Source organism: Triticum aestivum, chromosome 2B (genome assembly GCF_018294505.1).
Source record: "Triticum aestivum cultivar Chinese Spring chromosome 2B, IWGSC CS RefSeq v2.1, whole genome shotgun sequence".
Classification (NCBI taxonomy): domain Eukaryota; kingdom Viridiplantae; phylum Streptophyta; class Magnoliopsida; order Poales; family Poaceae; genus Triticum; species Triticum aestivum.
Window position 1 is genome coordinate 57,077,013 of NC_057798.1, and position 23,677 is coordinate 57,100,689.

The 23,677-nt window shown below is 41.5% G+C and overlaps 1 protein-coding gene and 1 pseudogene across 2 annotated transcripts; one reads left to right on the forward strand and one right to left on the reverse strand.

Annotated features, from left to right (window-relative positions):
- Positions 1–10,303: 10,303 nt before the first annotated feature.
- Positions 10,304–17,204, forward strand: LOC123040397 (5'-3' exoribonuclease 3-like; annotated as a pseudogene).
- Positions 17,205–18,603: 1,399 nt separating this feature from the next.
- LOC123043455 (F-box/LRR-repeat protein At3g26922) lies at positions 18,604–21,407 on the reverse strand. Of its 2 annotated transcripts, none has more exons than XM_044465908.1 (3): positions 20,326–21,407; positions 20,065–20,205; positions 18,604–19,213 (listed from the first exon to the last, which is right to left on the reverse strand). In XM_044465908.1, exons 1-3 carry the CDS (start codon positions 21,319–21,321, stop codon positions 18,821–18,823), a joined length of 1,530 nt encoding a protein of 509 aa, XP_044321843.1. In that variant the 5' UTR covers positions 21,322–21,407; the 3' UTR covers positions 18,604–18,820. The 2 variants fall into 2 exon arrangements, with proteins under 2 accessions (XP_044321843.1, XP_044321842.1); XM_044465907.1 differs by having other exon boundaries at positions 20,305–21,406.
- Between the last annotated feature and the right edge of the window lie 2,270 nt (positions 21,408–23,677).

The window sequence follows — 23,677 nt, forward strand, 5'->3', positions numbered from 1 at the left end:
CACATTAGTCATAAAGAACTCATATACTTATTGCAAAGGTTTATTAGCCCTCGAAGCAAAGTACTACTACGCATGCCCCTAGGGGGATAGATTGGTAGCAAAAGACCATCGCTCATCCCCGACCGCCACTCATAAGGAAGATAATCAAAGAAACACCTCATGCTTCAAATTTGTCACACAACGGTTACCATACGTGCATGCTACGGGACTTGCAAACCTCAACACAAGTGTCTCTAAAATCCACAACCACCCACTAGCATGACTCTAATATCACCATCTTTATATTGCAAAACTATTGCAAGGAATCAAACATATCATATTTAGCGATCTACAAGTTTATGTAGGATTTTATGACTAACCATGTGAATGACCAATTCATGTCATCTCTCTAAATAGATATAAGTGAAGCAAGAGAGTTTAATTCTTTCTACAAAATATATGCCCATGCTCTAACAAATATAAGTGAAGCAAAAGAGCATTCTACAAATGGCGGTTGTCTATGTGAAGAGAAACAGGCAATCCAAACTTCAAATGATATAAGTGAAGCACATGAAGCATTCTATAAAGCCATACTCAAAAGATTTAAGTGAGGTGCAATGAGCATTCTATAAATCAACCAAGTACTATCTCATACCAGCATGGTGCATAAAAGAAACATGAAAACTAAATGCAAAAGACGCTCCAAGACTTGCACATAACGCATGAACAAAACGAATTCGAAAACATACCGATACTTGTTGAAGAAAGAGGGGATGCCTTCCGGGGCATCCCCAAGCTTAGACGCTTGAGTCTCCTTGAATATTTACTTGGGGTGCCTCGGGCATCCCCAAGCTTGAGCTCTTGCCTCTCTTCCTTTTCCTCATATCGAGACAACCTCGATTAGACACTACATCCACACAAAACTTCAACAGAAAACTCGGTAAGATCCGTTAGTATAATAAAGCAAATCACCACTCTAAGTACTGTTGCAAACAAATTCATATTTTGTTTTTGCATTGTGTCTACTGTAATATAGCTTTTCCATGGCTTAATCCACCGATATAAATTGATAGTTTCATCAAAACAAGTAAACTATGCATCAAAAACAGAATCTGTTAAAAACAGAACAGTCTGTAGCAATCTGAACATCCACCATACTTCTGGTAGCCCAAAACTTCTACCAAAATTAGGAAAAATAAACAAGTTCTACAACAATACAGTGCAAAAGGAATCAGAACCATTTGACGTTCCAGTTAAAAACGTAAAATCGCGCACTACAGCCAAAGTTTCTGTCCTGCACCGTACAAACTAACAAGCATTGTAAACATCCTAAAGGCAAACCTTGGTACATTATTTTTATAATACAATGGAATTATACAAGGGGATAATTATTTTTGTTGAAAATTTTATGTAATCAAGATTCACAAAGTTTCTGTGAGCATGAACAAAGTTCAAGGCTAGCTCCCACTTCAACAATGCTTGTCTTTCTCACTTTCACTTTCCTTTTTGCAAAGGTTTTGAGTTCCCCTCTTTATTTTTTTGTTTTTAAACTATATAAAAGTACTCAACAGAAATAAATGACTCTCTAAAACTTTTGGGTTGTCTCCCTGGCAGCGCTTTCTTTAAAGCCATTAAGCTAGGCACATAGTGCTCAAGTAATGAATCCACCCGGATCCCAAGGTATATCAAAGCCAATTCTAATTAACAATGATTTGTAATTTAGTAGTGAGAACAAAGTAACATATATCATGCAACAATGAAGTCTAACTCTCTTCCTATGCATTGGCATGTCATAAAAGAACAATTCATGCACACATGGTAAAGGCCAATGCATAGTATAAGCAGTTTCTTGCAATTTCATAGTATGGGAAACATAGAGAGGTGGAGAAATGGTTCCTCTCTCATAATAATTGCAAGTAGGAGCAGCAAGCACATGCATCTTATATCTATCAAAATCATCATGTGTAGTAGAAAAAGGCAACCCATCAATATAATCCTTAATAAGCACAAACTTCTCCGATATAGTGTAGTCGGGAGAATTCAAAAAGATAATAGGACTATCATGTGTGGGTGCAATAGTAACAATTTCATGTTTAACATAAGGAACTATAGCAAGTTCATCTCCATAAGCATAATTCATATTGGCATCTTGGCCACAAGCATAGCAAGCATCATCAAAAGGGGATATTTTCAAACAAATTCAAGGGATCATAGCAATCATCATAGCAATCATCCTTCGGTAAGCACGAAGGGGAATTAAACAATGTATGAGTTGAAGAGTTACTCTCATTAGAAGGTGGGCACCGGTGATCAATCCGCTCTTCCTCCTTTTGTTCTTCGCTCTCCTCATCATCTTTTTCATCCAATGAGCTCACAGTTTCATCACTTTCTTCTTCCATAGCTTCCTGCAAAATATTAGTCTCATCTTGGACGGCGGAGACTTTCTCCATAAATGCATTAATATAGTAATTGTATTCATAATTTTCATAGTAATATCTAAGTATAGCAAGATTTTCAGGCCTATAAACACCATCATCATCAAAAGCTTCATACTTTTTAAACAAAGATTCAATTTCATAAGCAGCCTTAAAAGCAACAAATTCTTCTATTTGTTCAACATCATAGTAATATAAATACCATTAGCATAAGAAGCTAAGGTTTCATTATCATTAAATTTGCATGAAAAGGGAAGGTGTGGAGCCTTCATCCCAGAGCAACAAGTAATATCATATCTCAAGCATAGATCCCAGGCATACCAACGCAACATAATAAATTGATCCCATAATAGTTTCCCTTTTTGTGTCGAGCGATAATCCCTAAAGTATTCACGTTGATCCAACGTGTCTCCCATTATAAAGTTGAATTGGGTTTTCTCAGGATTATCAAAGTAGTACATAATATCTTTCACATAATGAGAATCGAGGGTTTTAGGTGTTACCCCATCTCCATGAGTAGCAAGTACACCTAATTTTTTTGGTATTTCGTGTTCCATATCCATAACTAAAGATAGAGGACAACTTAGAACAGCAAATAAAAATTACTTAGTGATAAAGCAAACAAGCACATACGAGAATATTCACCCCACACTATGACTCCACGGCAATGGCGCTAGAAAAAGGTCTTGATAACCCGCAAGTATACGGGATAGTTGTAGACTCTTTCGATAAGTAAGAGTGTCGAACCCAACGAGGAGATAAAGGTAGAACAAATACTCTCTCAAGTCCTATCGGCCACTGATACGACTCTACGCACGCTTGACGTTCGCTTTACCTAGAACAAGTATGAAATTAGAAGTACTTTATAGGTGTGATAGGATAGGTTTGCAAGATAATAAAGAGCATGTAAATAAAAAGTAGGGGTTGTTTAGATAAAGATGCAATAAAGTAAATATAGTGAGTGTGGAAAAGTGGTGGTAGGAGTTGTGAAATTGTCCCTAAGCAATTGACTACGTTACTAGACCGATAATCACTATTGCAATTCTATTTGAGGGAGAGGAATAAGCTAACATACTTTCTCTTCTTGGATCATATGCACTTATGATTGGAACTCTAGCAATCATCCGCAACTAAAGATTCATTAAGGTAAAACCCAACCATAGCAAATCATAAACATATTGCAAACCCTACAGCGGGAATCCCTCACGCTTGCGCAACACGGAGGGCACAATAGGACAACACCAATAATAAAATATGCAACTCAAACCAATCATAGCAATTCATCAATCAATGATAGGACAACGAAAATCTACTCAGACATCATAGGATGGCAACACATCATTGGAAAATAATATGAAGCATAAAGCACCATGTTCAAGTAGAGGGTACAGCGGGTTGCGGGAGAGTGGACCGCTGAATATAGATGGGGGAAGGTGTTGGAGATGTTGGTGAAGATGATGGAGGTGTTGGTGAAGATCGCGGTGATGATGATGGCCCCAGGCGGCGTTCCGGCGCCACCGGAAGCAAGGGGGAGAGCCCCCCCTTCTTCTTCTTCTTCCTTGACCTTCTCCCTAGATGGGAGAAGGGTTTCCCCTCTGGTCCTTGGTTCCCATGGCGTGGGAGGGGCGAGAGCCCCTCCGAGATTGGATCTATCTCTCTGTTTCTGTGTTCTCAGATTCTGCCCCTTCACCGTTTCTTTTATATCCGGAGATCCGTAACTCCGATTGGGGTGAATTTTTCGCCCAGATCTTTCTCATAAAATTAGCTTTCTTGCGCCAAAAGAAGAGTGTCAACCGCCTTATGGGGGCCCCAGGAGAGTCCAGGGCGTGCCTGCATCCCTGGGGCGCCCCCTATCTCCTGGCCCCCTCGGGCACCGTCTCGCGTTGATTTTACTTCCCAAAAATCATAAATATTCCAAAATAATTCTCCATCCATTTTTATCCCGTTTGGACTCCGTTTGATATGAGTTTTCTGCGAAACATAAAACATGCAACAGACAGGATCTGGCACTGGGCACTGGATCAATATGTTAGTCCCAAAAATAGTATAAAAAATTGCCAAAAGTATATGAAAGTTGAAGAATATTGGCATGGAACAATCAAAAATTATAGATACGACGTAGATGTATCAGCGAGCCACACCCGCAGCGGCCGGAACCACATTGTGCATCGCCTCGGGCCGGCGAGCCGCGCCCGCAGCGGCCGGATCCACGCCATGCCATGCCGTGACTCGACTGACGCCATGTCCTGCCTCACCCGCGGCTGCTGCCACCCCCTGCCGCGAGCTCCTCAAGCTCGACGTAGACGGCCTGCACCGCTGCTGGAGTGCGCACCTCCTGTCGCCGTGGACGAGGCCGTCCTCTGGTATGCCCCCTCGTTGCCATCGTCACCACCAGGAGCTTCGACGAGCACCTACCACGACCATGGGGAGGCTGGGGAGTAGAGGGAGGGTCGTCGCCGGCTTCGTAGGGAGGGGAGGGGAGAGTCTCCAGCTCAGAAGACACCAGGGAGAGAAGAGAAGAGAAAAAAATTGGTAATTTGTTTGGATGCTTTTACCAGATGAGCCTGGCTAGGGTTTCCGGAGTTAGACAACAAATGGAGCGGCAAGTCCGTCTGTCTTTCCTGTGTGTGACTGGCTGACTGCTCGCCAAACCCTATTCGGCGCCTTTAGCGCCCGAATTAGGCATTTCGTGCGGCGTCGACACTCGAACTCGCAACCTCGCTACCTCCTCCTTTTACGTTAGCTACGGTAAACTACACAACTACCCTCATTTCATTTGACACATCCTTTCTCCTTTTATGACATCTTCTTTCCTTTTTTTCCTTTTTTCCTTTCTTTTTCCTTTTTCTTTTTCTTTTTTCTGGTTCCTTTCTTTCTTTCTTTTTCTTAAATGCGTGATTTTTTTAAAAAATCCAGTGAAGTTTTTCATAGTTCATGAACTATTTATTCCAAAGGAAAAAAGTCCGTCTGTCTTTCCTGTGTGTGACTGGCTGACTGCTCGCCAAACCCTATTCGGCGCCTTTAGCACCCGAATTAGGCATTTCGTGCGCCGTCGACACTCGAACTCGCAACCTCGCTACCTCCTCCTTTTACGTTAGCTACGGTAACCAACTACACAACTACCCTCATTTCATTTGACACATCCTTTCTCCTTTTATGACATCTTCTTTCCTTTTTCCTTTTTTCCTTTCTTTTTCCTTTTTCTTTTTCTTTTTTCTGGTTCCTTTCTTTCTTTCTTTTTCTTAAATGCGTGATTTTTTTAAAAAAATCCAGTGAAGTTTTTCATAGTTCGTGAACTATTTATTCCAAATTGATGGACTTTTTCGAATTTGTGAACCTTTTTGAAAACTAGTGAACCTTTTTCACATTAGTGAACTTCTTTATCGAAATTGGTGAACTTTTTATGAACCTGAGAACCTTTTTCAAAATTCGGTAAAGTCTTTTCAAATTGTAAACTTTTTTTAGATTGGTGAACTTCTTTTAAATCCATGAACTTTTCTCAAATCCGTGAACTTTTTTTCAAAATTTGGTGAACTCTTTGCAAATCTGTGAACTTCTTTTTATCATAATCGATGAAACTTCTTTAAATCCATGAACTTTTCTCAAATCCATGAGCCTTTTTCAAAATTCAGAGAACTCTTTTCAAATTTGCGAACTTTTTTCAATCAAAATCGATGAACTATTTTCGGTTTTATAAATTTGTTTTGTGAAAATACGTGGACGGTTTTTGAATAGATGAACTTTTTAAGAATTCGTGAAATCTTTTTCATATTTACGATTTTTCCCAAATAATTTAAACTGGGACTGGGAAAATGGTCAAATAGCGTCTTTTTCAATTAATGACATCAAAGCAATGGTGGTGCAGTGATTAGTCGCTCATGGTTTTACCTTTGGCATGCTGGTTCGATTCCCGCATTTTGCAAAATAGTAGCATAGTATTCACGTTTCTTTTTGAAGCATTTTTGCTGGACACCAGCGATGCTGGGGAGGCCCGTTACTGGCTGCCTTGGAGCGCCAGCTAGCCCAGCGGCGCTGAGGGCGCCGAAGAGGACAGGAGCTCCTATTTGACGCACTTTGCGTCAAACAGCAAAGCGATGCACGCACGAACCCCCCCCCCCCCCCCCCCCCCCCCCCCGCCAACTGGCCCGGCCCAATAGAGGACGCTGTAGTGAGCGCGCCTGTCTGCCTTTAGCGCATTGACGTTAAGCAAAAGGAAAAAGCGCACAGGGTATCTCACTAGGATTCGAACTCTGTGGTCAGAGAGTAGCTAACAAGTAGACCTAACAAGTGCTTGTGAAAGAATGGGAGCGTGGAGGTATAAGAACTAACACCAAGGCAGAATCCGGACATTTTTTTATGCCGTTTGAACTTTCCTTGGAAATTGTTATTTTTTATAGCAACGCACAAAGTTTGTAAAGAAGACAAAATTTTGAAAAACTCGGACAAATTTATAAAAATAAAATAAAAGCGTGAACATATTTCAACAAAACAATTTTTGGAATTCCTGAACATTTACTGAAATAGCGAACATTTATTAACTTTTGAGAAAAAAAATTGGATAATGGGAACAATTTTTGTAAAGCACAAACATATTTTGAAATTCCCAAACATTTTTTTAAAAAACTCGAACAGTTATAGAATTTTGAGAACAAAATTTTATAATGTGAACATGTTTTGAATTGTTAATTTTTTTTAAAAGCATGAACACTTTTTGAAATTTCAGAACATTTTTTGTAAACACGAACAATATTTGGATTTGTAAGACAATTTTTAATATTCTGAATAGTTTTTGATATTGGTAGCATCTTTTGAATTGTTGAACAATTTTTGAGATCCATGAACAATTTTTTAAATTCCCGAACATCATTTGAAACCAGGAACATATTCTAATATTCTCAACACTTTTTAAAAAAATACGAACATTTTTGGAAATTCCCCCAGCATTTTATTGAATTTATGAAAAAAATCAGAAAACATGATAATTTTGGAAATTTTGAAAACAATTTCAAGAAGAGGAACATTTTTTTGTGAAACTTTCATGTGTTTCTAGAAATTATGAAACAATTTTCAAAAACAAGAACATTTTAAAAAAATAGTAACAGTTCCTTGCTTTTTTGGAAAATCCTTATAATTTTGTAGAACTGCGAACTTGTGTTGAAAAAAAAAAGAAACGAAAAACAAAAAGAAAGCAAAAGGAAAAGAAACAGAAAAAGAAAAAGAAATAGAAAAGTGAAAATACTAGAAAACCGATGAAAGAAACAAAAACCCGGTTCAGGGAACCTTCTAGAAGGTACACAAAACCGGATTGAGCAGTTCCTAACGTATCTACGTAAGTGGGCTAGCCCAAGCAGCGTTGCTCGGTCGTTCCCCTATGCGAAGCGCGGGCATTTTGCCGCCATGAGCGGCAATAGGAAATTCCGAAGAGGGCTTCTCTGACTGCTCAGTAGTCAGTAGGCACAGGACGGCGACAGTCCAAATCACATCGGGCCGAATGAGGGAGTGAGGCCATGAGACTGCCACGCTGGCTCGCTCGTTTCGTCGAGAGAAAAAGAAGAAGAAAGAGCGTGTGCATACAGACGTTGTGGTCGATCGATCGGCGCAAAGGCATCTATATTGAATATCAAACAAAGCTGAGAAGTGTTCCCTCAAAAAAAAACTGAGAAGTGAATTCGCACTTTCCTACACGATTGTCAATCCAAGAAATGAATTATTCAACACATTGCCACAAACGATATCATAAACAAAACACACTTTCTCAGTTTCTCTACATGAAATTTAAGTACCCTGTTTCTCAACAAGGAAAAAAATTGAGAACATTTTTTGAAAACAAATTCTACCTTTTCTTGCCCACCGGAATGATGTTTCATTTTATTGTCTGTTTTGACGCTTTAGCTGAATATTGCTCTATTTGTTTCCTTTGCTCAAACGCATTAACTCTCCATCTCTCTACTATCCGGTTGGATAAGGTTACAAAAGTTCCGATGCCCATCATCAATCTATATGAGCTCAAGTGCCACACAATTTTCCGCAAAGAACTTGGCTAGGGAAAAGCTATTAAGCTCCTTCAACAGAACTACAGCTTAACCCACACACAAAAAATTGCAGCTTCGCATTTTTCAGATGATTCCGCAAGCAATTGAACTAACAACCACTCAACTCTAGAAGCTCTGCGACATCTCATGAACAAGTCAAGAGACACATCAAAAGATGGTAGTGCCACATCATCTTTAACAATTCCATTAGAATTTTGGTTAATAATCCGAATTTGCAAATCGTTGATGACAAGGCAGCACTGGAGCAAGTTGGCAATGGTAGTAGCTACTTTGTTTCTGCGGCCGGGTCAAATGGACCTTCAAGCTCCAGTCGTTCCAGAGTAACCAACGGGACCAAGTGCTCATGTTGCACGCCCTCGTCTACTGCCATGCCCTTGATGCTTGCCACCTCCAATTTGAGGATCTTGGCATGTCGAAGGTTGCCAGGGAACTGCTAGAAAGATGTAAGTATTTTTCTCCACAAAGTTTGTGAGGTTTTAACTTTTCGAAAAATCTAGGAGGGAGTAGAAAATAAAATCTACACCAAAGAAGCAGTAGTCAAATAGCACGAGAGATGCACCGACCGCTCCTCAACGACATCAGTGTAGCGCTGCTCTACCGTCGCTGGTGCATGAGCATCCACGTGTCGCTGCGCACCTTCCAGTTTGTCTTTTTGGCTGTGGAGATGATCCGTCATTTTTTTTCTTGGTGGCTACTGTGGTGGTGTCAGAGGGCAGGTGAAGAGCGTTGGTGTTAAGCTCATATAATTATTTGGTCTTGTTTGTATTATTAATTCTTGGTTGGTGGTCATGTGTGCAAAGACTGGTGTTTTGTTGTTTTTCAGTTTTATCAGGTCAATATGTACGTGATTTATACTACGATCCTTATGATATAGATAAGACATGTATTATCATATAGAAAAATACACGCTCTATATGCACCAGTACAATGTGTAGGCAAGTATCCCGGCCAGGAGCTGACTAGCGCTTGGTCATTGGCCTGATCTATGTGCGCGGAGGTCTTATCTTTGTCATTTATGCCAACTTGCCAAGACTTATGACTGCACAAAAAATGTTCTTAAATTTTAAAAATGTTCGTAAATACAAAAAAAAGTTCAAGAATTTGAAATAATATGTGCAAAATTGAATTTTTCCGAAATTTTTAAAAATATATAGAAAATAGATAAAATGTTCTGGATTTTTTATTAAAAATTGTGAAATTTAAATAAAATGATCATGAATTTTTTTAAATAATTCATAAAGTGTTCCTGAATTTCAAAAATCTTCATAAATTTGATAATTTTTCAATATTTCAAAACATGTTCTGAGTTTCATAAAAATATTCACAAAAACTAAAAATATCCATAAATTAAAAAGTGTTCCAGATTCAATAACAAATTCATTAATCCGAAAATTGCTCTCGAATGTTAAAGATGTTTCAGATTAAAAAATATCTCGAGAATTAGGAAAAACTATTTCCGCAAAATGTACTGTTTTTTTCACAAATTTCAAAAATTGTTCATGAATATATAAAATGAAAGAAAGGAAAAGTAAAAGAAAAAAAGCAAAACCAAAAATGTAAAATGAAGAAAACAAAAGAAGACGCCATAAAAAATAAAGAAAGCCGGCAAAAAGAAACCGAGAAAAAACCCGGTTCTATGAAGGTGCTTGAACCGCCCCAAAACCGGTGGGGGATAGAAAGAAAAGTGAAAAAACACTGAAAGGTGTTAGTATCGACCCAAACAAAACCGGTTCGTGGGTTGCGACGGACTCCCTCTCTATTTGATACGGCCCGGCCCGCCCCCACCGCCTCAGGAAGTCTCACAAGGTCCAGACCAGACCGCGAAAGAGCGAGGTCGACCTGTCTGTCGCCGGCGGCGGAGGGAGACTGCAGGATGGGCGTCCCGGCGTTCTACCGGTGGCTGGCGGAGAAGTACCCGATGGTGGTGGTGGACGCGGTGGAGGAGGAGGCCGTGGAGGTGGAGGGCGTGAAGGCGCCGATAGACACGTCCAAGGCCAACCCCAACGGCCTCGAGTTCGACAATCTCTACCTCGACATGAACGGGATCATACACCCCTGCTTCCACCCCGACGACAGGGTACCTACCTACCTACCTACCTACTTGTGTACTTGATTGGGCTAGCTAGCTGTTCGATTCGCAGCCGGGTCTTACTTAATTATTTGTAGAATCATATTTTTTTTGCAATTCAAAGGGAGGGATCTTCAATACTGTCCGTCCCCAAATCATCTTGAGGTTGCAGGAGGATGTTACTATAGTTCAACTATACAAATTTGATGATGCATTTCCAAGATTCAATCCGGTTTTTCTGTTCTTCATCAAACTATTTACACAGCAAAACTAATTTCTGGGCAAGTGAATCTGCACAAGATTCAATTCTATTTTAGTTAGGACGCCCTGCAGATTAATTGTGGATTGCACACTGCTACTGTATCAACAACAGTCCTACCGCAAACATTTTGTTTCCCCATTTATTTACCAACAGTCCTGCAGATTAATTGTGGATCTTAGTTAGTTCCCACATCCAGATGAGAGCTAGCCACACCCGATATCCAACCACTACGTTGGCCGTTGTTCTCACTTCTATTGCATTTTGTGCCACAGCCCTCGCCAACGACATTTGCTGAGGTCTTCCAGTGCATGTTCGATTACATAGACAGGCTCTTTCTCATGGTTCGCCCTCGCAAGCTTCTGTACATGGCCATTGGTACGCGTTTCATCTCTTTGTCATATATATTACTTCACTTGTTAAGTTTTCCTTTGAACAAATTGCTATTAATTGTATGTACCTAGCTACATTAAACTACAATGGCTTACAGATGGTGTGGCTCCTCGTGCTAAGATGAACCAGCAGCGCTCTAGACGATTCAGAGCTGCAAAAGATGCTGCTGATGCGGTCAGTGTTCTAATGGAATCATCTTCTCATATTCAGTGTGTAATTGTATAGCCGTATCTATTGTTATTTGTGGACAGTTGCAACCATCTATGATTGCACTCACTGGTCACTTGCGTCCTATGTCCAGGCCGAAGAAGAAGAAAAACTGCGTCAAGACTCAAGAGTTTGAGAGGGAAGGAAGAAAGCTTCCTCCAAAACAGCAATCACAAACCTGTGATTCCAATGTTATTACTCCCGGGACAGAGTTCATGGCTGTTCTATCAGTTGCTTTGCAGTACTACATCCACCTCAGGTTGAATTATGATCTTGGATGGAAAAAAATTAAAGTAAGCATGACCTTTTTTTTTTTTACTAATTTGGCTTTAAAATGCATTTGTTAATATGCTTAGTCATAATATTTCCTTAAGATTCAGAAACTCTATGGATTGTTATTAGAAAGTATGTAGAAATAATATGTGTCCTGATTTACAATCTTTTGAAGGTTATTCTCTCTGATGCCAATGTTCCTGGTGAAGGGGAGCACAAAATCATGTCCTACATTCGTGGCAATAGGAACCTCTGTAATGAACTTAACGCAAATACCCGACATTGCCTGTATGGCCTGGTAAGTTCTGTTTTTGTATGCTTAATGTTCTCTTTGTTGTTTGCTAATTTATCTGTTATTAGTCTCGCTAACGCATAAATTTAATCTCATGAATGCAGGATGCAGATCTGATCATGTTAGCTCTAGCAACACACGAAGTACACTTCTCCATACTGAGAGAGGTTCTCTTCTCAAAATACAGAATTTACACTTTTTGACCATATTATACATGTCACAGCCTTGTGCTAAGAAAAATTTATACGCCTTTTTGAATTTTACTGTTGTCTATGTTGCTACTCTACTTTTAAAAAAGTAAAGTTTTTTCTTTCTTTTAGAGCACTCATTTTCCTTGAACATTTTGTTCGACGTTATGCCATGAAATCTTATTTGCATACACTTTGTGTTTGCAGGTGGTGTTTACACCTGGACAGCAGGACAAATGCTTCCTGTGCGGTCAAGTTGGACATCTAGCAGCAAAGTGTGAAGGAAAGGCAAAACGGAAAGCTGGGGAGTTTGATGAGAAGGGTGATGAAATAGTACCAAAGAAACCTTACCAGGTAATAATGATCAATTTCTTTAGTTGCAGCTTGTGGTGTGGCGCTATTCAGTGGACTTACCGACGGACTTATTCTCATTTGTACTGCTCCACTTTCATGCTTGCACAGTTCTTGAATATATGGACCCTACGAGAGTACCTAGAATACGAGTTCAGAATGCCAAATCCACCTTTCAAGATTGATCTTGAACGCATCATTGATGATTTCATCTTCATGTGCTTTTTTGTTGGCAATGATTTTCTTCCACACATGCCGACACTAGAGATTCGTGAGGTTAGTTTGTGTAGTGTTACATTTTTCTTCTTTCAAAGTTTGAAACGTTCCTCTGTTTTAGTTCACTTTCTTAGATTGTTGCCACATGACACAATGGTTACTCTCATATCTGTCTGCAGGGAGCTATTAATTTGCTAATTGCTGTATACAAGAAGGAATTTCCTAATATGGGTGGCTATTTAACCGACACTTGCACGGTATTGTACATCATCTGACCTATGTGGTTTCTTTGTCAGAAATTTATTTTATGTGAAATGATCCTCATGGGCACATCAGCAATAACACATTTAATCTTCATTGTTGTAGCCGGATCTGAATAGAGTTGAACACTTCATTCAAGCAGTTGGTTCATACGAGGATAAAATATTTCAGAAAAGGGCTCGTTTGCACCAGGTATAAAAAAGATGACTGTCTTGATTTTGCTTATCAATCTTGCTTAACTTCAGCTATACCTGGCGTGTATATTGTGAAGAGCAATATGCCTATATGACATTTCTTACCTATATACACTTGATGCTCAGCTGTTACTACTTACTAGTAGTGTGTGCTTTCACTGACAGTTTACGTTTACAACGATGCTGTCCTTTGCAGCGTCAAGCTGAAAGAATAAAACGTGATAAAGCCCAAGCAAAGCGAGGCGATGATCTGGATCCCCATGTCAGTGCTGATCTTATTGTACCTGTTGCAAGTTTCCAAGGGCCTCGCCTTGCCTCTGGGTCTGTGGCTTCACCATATGAACATAATGGACCTCATAAAGATAGCACGGAAAAGGGCGGTCGAGCTAAGAAAGCACGCGTATCATCTTCAGATTCCAGCCTTTCTGCTGCTGTTGTTGAAGCTGAAATTAGCATCGAAGCACAGGTACTTAATTTGATCTTGTTTGAGAAGGTATTATATTTGTTTTGAAGATATTTTTATGGTTTCATCTGAATCTTGCTGCATCTCTTACAGGCACGTGAAAACAAAGAAGAACTGAAGTCAATGCTTAAAGTCGCACTTCGTGATAAATCAGATCTTTTTAATTCTGAAAATCCAGAGGAGGACAAGGTATGCCTTGTATCTTTGGTATCTGTGCACAAGTTTTCTTCTGCTGCTGTATCAGTTGGTTGCAGTTGTAAGTTCAAGTTTGTCCTAATATAAGTTCTCAGAGACTATTCCCTGCTGTGGGAGCTAGTGCCCCACCCCTTGTTTTTGGAACTTCTAATATGTTGCACACAACACTAAGTTATCAAAGATATTTGGGGCTTTGGGAATTGAAAGTACACTTCTATTTTTTTGGATCTTCTGAAACTCTATTTTTTATATTTTACTCAAGTATGTTAATATTCAGATAAAGCTTGGAGAACCAGGATGGAGGGAAAGGTATTATGAAGACAAGTTTGGGGCAAGAACACCTGAGCAAATTGAAGAAATACGTAGAGATGTTGTAAGTATCATGGAAGTGTCTTTAATATACTGCATTCATGAATAAAAGCAAACCGCATTCATGATTCATGTGGACACCATACCCTGTTGCCATTATTACTGAATTCATGATAGAAATTTTCACTTGATCATTATTTAAAAAAAACATTTCCCCTAATTCTCTATTATCTTCTTATATGATGTGCTCTATGCTCCTTCAGGTTCTCAAATATACCGAAGGTCTGTGCTGGGTAATGCACTACTATTATGAAGATGTCTGCTCATGGCAATGGTAATTTAGCTTGTTTTAATTGGCCAATTATATGCCACACAGTTCTATTTGTAGCACGATTGCTGATATTTTTAATTAATTCCTCTACCCATCCTACCAATACCTGTTTCATTCTAATTTATTCTCACTATGTGTAGGTTTTACCCTTATCACTATGCCCCTTTTGCTTCGGATTTAAAAGGTTTAGGCCAGCTTAATATATCTTTTGAACTTGGGTCACTATTCAAACCTTTCGATCAGCTTATGGGAGTATTCCCAGCGGCGAGGTGAATATTCTAATATTATATTTTTTTTCAATCTTAGTACCTTCATGTGGTGGATTATTTGATAGTTTGTTTCTTTGCATTTCAGCTCACATGCACTCCCTCTACGGTATCGGCAGTTGATGACTGATCCAAGTTCGCCCATAATTGATTTTTATCCGATTGGTATGCTTATTTTTCAAAGATATAATCACAAATAGTATCTGATTCTCCTAGCTACAACCTTAAGCGAATTCTAATCCGGTTGAACCTTTGTACGTATGCTGCAGATTTTGAAGTAGATATGAATGGAAAGAGATTTTCTTGGCAGGTACATTTATCTTAGTAAGCATAATTATGTATATCATACTTCTTCCATGTTGAATTTAACTAAAATTTGTACTTAACAGGGGATAGCCAAACTGCCCTTCATTGATGAAGCTAGGTTGCTGTCTGAGATTGAAAAAGTCGAGCATACTTTGACGGTATGGAACAGTGTCTCGTGTGTTTTTGTTTTTATGGCATACATGTAGTAGAAGATCTTGTTTTAACTTCTAAGATTTCCATATTTTCCTCATCTTTTGTGTAGCCTGAAGAAGCAAGACGAAACAGTACAATGTACAATATGCTTTTTGTGAATAGCTTGCACCCAATTGCGCCTTATATCTATTCTCTCAGCAGCAAATTCGGACATCTGCCCAATAATGAGCGAAATGAAATTAAAGAGCCACTCAAGCCTTCTGCCAGGTTAGCTAACCCTACCAGGATTCTTGATTGACTGCAGATAGTATTTTCTTGTTAAACTGTACTAGTTCCACCATATTATATAGTACTCCCTCCGTCCGAAAAAGCTTGTCCCAAGCTGACACTCAAATGGATGTATCTAGCACTAACTTGGTGATAGATACATCCATTTAAGGGACAAGCTTTTCCGGACGGAGGGAGTACTGTATAACAAATAAGCGGCTCTTATTTGAGCTGCTATAACTACAACATCACTTAATTAGCCGCTCTTGCTTATTTTGTGCAGTGGAGGAATGAGTGGTTACATCTCACTTTGTGGTGGGGATCCAAGTCCACCTGTCTTCAGATCTCCTGTCGGTGGACTGGAGGATATTATGGACAATCAAGTGATGTAAGTTCATCTTCCCCCTGTATTATTGATATGATCTAGTGGCACTTGAATTCAAGATTGTGACATTTGGCTTCTCTAGATGCTCAATTTACAAGCTTCCAGATCCTCATAAGCACATAGAGCGTCCACCTGCTGGTGTCATCATGCCCAAGAAGGTACAGAACTGTTGTTTATTTTCGGGTAACATCAACATGTGTATATCATTCCACTCGGGAAGTGTTCACGGTTAACAAGCGTTGTTTAATCTGCTCTGAAGATTGTTGAAGCTGGTGATCTGAAACCACCGCCTGTGCTGTGGCATGAAGACAGTGGCAGGAGGCCTTATGATGATAACAGGAGGCATTGTGATAATAGCAGCAGGTTGGTAGTGTATGAGCCTTTTGCCCTTCGATTTAGTCAATCCTTGCTTCCACGCACTGAGAATCCTAACCAACTTTTGAAATGGTTCAGGCAAAACCCTGCAGGATCGACACAGGGACGCCAACTAGGGGAGGCCGCACACCGACTAGTTGCAAACAGCTTGAATATTCGCGGCGGCGGGCATTACCCCCCTGTTAGGCCATATCAAACTATAATGAGTGGTCTGCATTATCCAAATGGAATGCCAGCATGGATGGAGCAGCCTGCTGGACGTAGTCCTGCTTGGCATGTTCCTCCTGGTGATAATCTACCCAACAATCAGGTATCGGCCTATGCGCTGCCATCAGGATCAGGCCATCAGTATACAAGAGATAATCGCGGAAGGCACCAACCATACGCAAGAGACAGCCACAGCGATTCAAGAGGAGCGGGCCAGCATCCATCTCGATACCATCAGAATAGTAGCAGCAATGCATATTCATCGCATCCTGCTCCTCCATCATCAGGTTTTGGACGATACGGGCAACCCCCATCGTATGCTGGGGACTACCAGCCTGCGCCGTATGCAGGAGCCCAGCAGTGGCAGCAGCAGCAACAACCTCATGGTTCCTATTCTGGAGGAAGGGCGCTTCCTGCAAGACCTAATTCACGACCACAGCAGTCACAGAACTCCTACGGCAGCTTAGATAGGACTTTAGACAGGAGACCACCAGGCCAGGGGTTTACTACTTACTAGAACTTTACTTCGACTTAGATCAGGCATAGGAATAGGCACGGCATTTGCAAAGTCTGGTGATCTTCAAGCCTCTTGCTCATGGTATAGAAATTACCTAGGGGGAAGTGTTGTATACTAGCAATTATTGCCATTTTTTGAAAAAGAAGAAATTTGGCTCCTTCTGAGAAAGAAATTGATAAGGCGGCTTCCTCATCACGGCTCCTGGCCTGGAACCGGGTTTCGGTTACGTTCCTCTAGAAATTTTATAACATCCTCAAACCTTCGTCTACAAAGTTATTATAGGTTTTTGTATTAGCACGGTCGACATCAAATGTCTGAATTAATACCTTATTTATAAGGTTAACGGAGCTGATAATATTTGTTTATTTTGATCTATTGCCTTAATTAATAATTTCTGTAAGTTCCATGTAAAATGCTTTGCCGCTCGGCTTTTCCTGGTGGCCCATCGTGTGATTAGTAATACTCAAACCGCCTTCATTAAAGGTCGCTTTATTTTGGATAGGATCCTGACCATCCATGAGATTATTCACGATATTCACTCTTGGGGGAGTGAAGCAATCATCCTCAACCTCAACTTCACAATTATTCACTCAAACACTTTACATTCTGAAATGGGTGGTAGAAAAATATATGAATAAAAAGCAGGAAAGTTAACTTTTGAATTCAGAGAAGTTTCTAAAAGATAATAAAATTGCTATCAACGACCAATGTTGACTAATGCTTCTATGAAACAATTGTACTACAAAACTCAAATTGATGGGTAGTTATCTTGACACATCTGACTTAGTTATTGAAGTTTTATAGTATTTCATTTTGTTAACATCTTTTGTGAAGTTTCAAATTATTGTCCTTCAGGACATTGATGCAGTCTTCAATATGATGCTTTGATCATTAATTTCTACAAAAGTAAGTTGCTTTGGCAAAAAAATGTTATAAAATATTGAAAGGGCATTTCATGGTATATTCATTAGTATCAATTTCATGTTCTCATTTTCAATATCTTTTTCTGAACTTCCAAAATAACTGAAGTTCTGGGTTTGTCCTACATCAAACTTGTTTAAGTTTGACCAATTATTTTGGAACAGAGCGAGGAATAGATAGGAAAGATTGATGACCACAGCTGCCCACACGTCATAAGAAAAAAAAATCTTATGTCATCAATTTAAACCTCTTTTTGCAGAACTGATACAACTTTTTATAACCAGAAATGGCTCTCAAACAAACTACATCAGAAACCCAGAAATGACGGCTTTCTGTTGATCTAAGAGGGGGAATGTCAGATCCCGCTACGGATCAAACAACCAAATCACAGATCACACAGGACAACAATAACGATAAGCTCCCGATATGGAGACCCTTCTATCAATTGGGGAATTTGCTACACTAGAGTCTACAGATAAGAGCTAGGGTTTAGCTTTTGATACAATGGTTGGCAGTCGCAGGCGGGTGAAGGTAAATAGTGAATCACAGCGGAAAAGTAACTATTAGCAGTTAAACGCAGTGTCTTCATCCCAGCTGTTGATCAGCATCCGCGGCGTCTCAGCCGTCAGATATCAGTTAACTGTAGCTGAACCGATACGCTACAGTTAACTGAATTTAAGCAACACTTGGGTTCAGAGTTCAGTTACCTTCCAGGGAAACCCAGCAACTGCAAGGAATTAAACATGTCGCCACAAATGAAATGGCTCGTGGAGCATACATAGATAGACCGGGTAACAGGTAACACAGGTTACATGCAGGGCAAGCAAAATATCAGCTCATCAAGCCTCAAATTCGACGGACCATCACAAGGGCACGGCTAGCAAGAGACAGACACCATACTTACTTCATAGTTTGCACCAGAAAACAGCCAGCCCACTTCTCCACAGAAACTAAGCTCACCTGACCAACACCTGGGAAAAGGGGTCATGGAAAGAAAAATCTGCCCCATCTTTGAACCTCCAAACTTCACCTCCTGAAGGGCCGGTACTCCCACGGACAACCATGTGGCAGGACTTACTCGCCTTGTTCCTGTAGCAATATTTCACTTTGGCGTGCGCCTCCTCCGCCGAGAACGGTGTGAAGCTTGGATTGGCCATGGAAACAGATGCGGTCTTCAGCGCCCTCGCATTCCGGAAGAAGAACTCCAGGAAGCCAACCTCACCTGGGTCCCCTCTGAACTCACGGATACTCATCACGTTGATGCGTGAGAGGACATTCTCAATGGGACCGGACTCTTCCCAGAACTTGAGGCTCAGGTGGTTGCCAGTGGGTTTATCACATTTCTCACTCTGCAAAAAAATAGATTAAATAAGTGAACAGTTGGGAAAGCATCCGAGGAAGGTGGGCTCACGACACGGTGAATAAGGGAAGCCTCAAATTATATTTTGTTAGAGAAAACTAACACAAAGTAGCCTAGTGTAGTTAATAATCAGAGATAAGTGCCACTTACTGTGGCATTGATTGGCATAATGTACAGACCTCCAAGATACTGTACACAGCAAATGTGCAAATATCCATACCGTATACCATTCGTGCCAAATAAGCATTACATGGTATGAGTAGCATTTGGTAGGAGCAGCAAATGTGTTACTCATACCACGTAGGTACGAGTGCCAAGACATTTATATGTGTAGTTTAAACAGTTTGAAATAAGCATTGCATGCCATTTGCATCATCCACATTCCACATCACAAATACTACTAGCTAGTATGAACAGAACGCGAACAAACTAAAACAAGGAACTCTGGAAAAAACAGAAAATCAAGAAGCAAAGAAATAGAGATCAAAACAATGGCATTATAAACTATGGCACAACAAAACTTCACAAATGTCTTACATAAACAGATGAACATGCAAGCCCAATCATTCTAATTGATACTCCAGTCTGCGTGCATAGAGACGGCCTGATGGCTGAGAATAATAACAATGCTTGGCTTTTTAGATATATTGGTCAAGAATGTATATGACCATTGATCAAGTATGCCTACTCGTATTGATGATGTTGTCATCATCTTATTCTGTTGTGAGGGAGGTTATTCTAACGGGGTGTACATGTGCCCGGGAGCAGACTATCACAACCAGCAACAATAAGCAAGAAATCCGTACAAATGCAAGCAGAATATGGATTGATGACAAATACCAAAATATGGAGTCTCTCAGCGTTGGGGAAGCATCTCAGAAAGTTGGGCACCATCTTGACCTCATTGCGAACTCCGAAACGCACATTCAAGCTCAAAATCTTGACGCTTCTCATCATGGTACTTGTGCTTGCTATCCCGGGCTGAAATTCCCCCAATTCAAGAAGGAATGTCACACAAGTGAGTCATGGACATAATTGCCAACTGAACAAAAATGGAGAAACCAGAGATGAGAGATGTACCATGATGATGGTGTCTCGGACCTGTAGGACCTGACCTGGATCCAAGTATCCAAAAGCGTGCAGCTTGGGGACATCGCCGATCTTGAGTCTGCTGCACAAACCACGAGCGATTTCGCCAGATCCAAAAATGATGAGCCGCTCGAGGCATGGAGCCTTCACCACGGCGATGTGCTCCATTTTCGAGCAGCTGATCTGCAGGCAGCGTAGGCTCTGGCTGAGGAGGCGGAGACGCAACCCATTGATGCATCCCAGGATGTTGAGGACCTCCAGGACGGGGCTCCTGGCGACGAGGGAGTCGACGACGCCGTGCTCCATTTCGACGCTGCAGAGGCCGAGCTCGCGGAGGTGGGGGAAGGAGGCGCCACGCAGGGCGGCCGTGTCCGGCAACTTCCAGAGGCCGAGGTAGAGGCGGGTGAGGGTGGTGATGGTGAAGAGCGTGGGCGGGAGGGGCACGTCGCGCGGCCACGGGCGGTTGACGAGGACGAGGTCCTGGACGGCCTTGGCGGCGAGGAGCTGGAGCCAGCGCGCTAGCTGGTTCCGGTACGTGCTCTGAGTGCAGATGAGGTGGATGCAGCGGAAGGGCCCCGGGTGCGCTTCGAGGATGTCGGAGACGGCGGCCGTGAGTGCCGGCGAGTTGGCCGGCGTGGGGCGGAAGCCCTGGCCTTTGGGGAGGAGGAAGGAGTCGATGAGGACGAGGGGCGTGGAGGGCCAGAGCGCGCGCCAGCGGGAGGAGAGCACGGTGGTGCGCGCGGCGTCCTTGACGGGGAGGCGGGCGACGATGTTGCGCAGGGGCTCGTCGGGGAGGAGGCTGATGCGGTCGACGCCGTCGGAGGAGGCGGCGAGGGCGGGGAGCCGCGTGCCGGGGTAGACGGGGAAGCTGGGGAGGGTGGCGTAGATGTAGGATAGGACGTTCTCCGCGGCCTGGTCGAGCTTGCGGGGGTCGCGACCCTGGAGCCGCGCATCAGCCGCCGTCGCTGGGTCGACGTTGGCGAACGGCGGCTGCTCCTGCTCGGCCATGGCCGTCGGCGGCGCCGGCGAGGGTTTGTGGTTGTGGATTTGGGGTTTCTGAGTGGTGTCTGTGGGGATGTCTGTGTGTGGAGGGGACACTCTCGGTCGTCGTCCACTGAGTGGAGGTTTCGATGTTGGTTGGGCCAAAACTAACCGGCCCATGAGTGCGGAACCCACTGGTCAGCTACTTATTTATTGACCCCTCAAAAAAAAACTACTTATTTATTGAAGCTTGCCTAAAAAAAACTTATTTATTGTTGCTAAAAAAACTACTTATTTATTTATTTTGTCTCAAAAAAAAGCTACTTATTTATTTATTTTATCTCAAAAAAGCTACTTATTTATTTACCTTTGAGCTATGGTCAGCCACTTATTTGATGCTTTAAAGCAAATGAAACCACACTTGCCTAATTTAGGCCCCTATATGGTCTTAACCCTCTGTAACCGTCTCCGTCATTTCTCACCCTCACATCCGTAGTGAATCACATAGAGTTGCCCCTACCTGCCAGCACGCAGATAGATAGGGCAGGCAAGCGCGGGGATGGATGTATGAGCGGTTGAAAGAGTCGGTCTTGAAAACTGAAGTATTGATAGGAATCGAGTAAGGAGCGTCGCGAGGAGAGCGAGAGAATGAAGTGGCCTTTGATCATGTCAGAATTTGCACCTATTTGTATCTATTTACTGATCAGTCCGCTAGTTTCTTTGATTCCACTCGGTGTTCCTTTTCCATTTGCTTCCTTCCTGGCCTTATACCGAAAGAGGTCAGCAATTCTTTCGTGTAAATCCTTTTGTTTACTGGTCTTCACTTCAAGCAATCCTATTAGTCCAAGTCTGCAGCGGTAATAGGAGATAAGAAATTTGTGGTCGTGGGTAAACGTCGATGTCTGGAGGAGGAGATGAAAGCTTGGGTCGAGGAGGCTATCAACAAGTATCAAAGGCGATAGATTGGTTAAATTCGGATTCATTTGATTTTGATTTTTTTTTTTGAAAGGTCTGAGTCCACAACCGGGGAAGAGTCGTCAGATGACAATTGAAGTAGAGAATGCCTCTTTCAAAGGGAAGCAAGAAGGAGACCCTACTCCTGGTATTTTTTTTTGAAAAGCTTCCCTTTTCCAATGATGGTGGAACCAGATCCAACACTTTTGGGTTTCATTCGTTTTGTTATGGATTGAATGATGAAAAAACCAGCAAGCAAGCGTAGTTAGAAAAGTTGCCGTACTACGGAGTTGTACAAAGTAAGCAACCGTTTTAGAGCACAAGCATAGGACCGATGACGGGGTGGGCGCGCAGTGAATTGGTTTTCTAAAAAGATTGGACCAAAGAAATAGCTTAGTAGCCACAGTAGATGCGCTTGGGATGATTTTAGGCGCGACGTATTCCCTTTGTCTATATAATCGTGTGGTTTCTAGAAATTTAAAACCCGTGGTTAGTTTCAGTTCAAATGACGAATTGAGACAAAAACTAATGGATTCCGATGGCTGGGGATCGTATGTCTAGATAGATTCAAGTACCATTCTATACCCCTTCCCTATCGCCCTATATATAGACCTGTTCTGGTTCTTTGATTTATATGTAGAAGCGGTAGTAGTGAAGAAAATGGTGGGAGGAGAAAGAAAGTGAATGGTGAATTGAGGTAGAGTAGACCGATGATCCGGTAGTAATTTGGCCGTATGGAAAGAAAAAAATTGCATCAGCTCCTCCTAAATTATAACGGGTCCTATCTCTCTCCAAACCTAATGTCCAATATGTTTTATCCTTTTCCAAGGCTTCTTCAGCAATTATGATGGGTCATTCCTGTCCTGTAGCTCAATACACTAGTCTAAGGCCAGTTGCCTATACATGACCTCAAGTTTCTAGTATAGTCAGATTTGGTTATCGCTACACACTCTCTGGATTTCTAAGGAAGAAAAGAGGCATCCACCAGTCATTGAGAATAGCTAATCCCGGAATTAGCTGGTCAGTATGCGAAGAGAAGTCTTTCGGTATTGAATCTGTGAGGCCAGGTGAAGAAAAGTCCCGATACTACAGCACTTATCCAATACAGCTCAGATCAAGGGAGGTTCAACTAGATTGCAAGGGAAGAGAAATGATCCAAAGCCATATACTATGAATTTTACTAGGAAAGGAGAGGATTCACTGCTTTGCCTTGCCCTCCCCATTCTCATCTTGCATCAACCAGTATACTCGCGTATGATGTTTCACAAAGAAATGACATCCATGGTAATCTTGCAGAAATGACCAAATCATAGCTATAGTGAAGAACAATGTTTGATGAAAATTAATGTTCCAATTGTATTGTCTTCACTAAGAGTATCACGGGTAACACATCACACGTGAGTAGAATGGCATACCAAGTTTGATACCC

Bases quoted from the DNA above. Each gene is read 5' to 3' on its own strand.
- LOC123043455 (XM_044465907.1), bottom strand. From the start codon at position 21,321: ATGGCCGAGCAGGAGCAGCCGCCGTTCGCCAACGTCGACCCAGCGACG. The intron at 20,206-20,304 runs GTACATCTCTCA...GGGGAATTTCAG, and splicing joins TCCGAGACACCATCATCATG to CCCGGGATAGCAAGCACAAG. The intron at 19,214-20,064 runs GTATTTGTCATC...ATTTTTTTGCAG, and splicing joins CTGAGAGACTCCATATTTTG to AGTGAGAAATGTGATAAACC.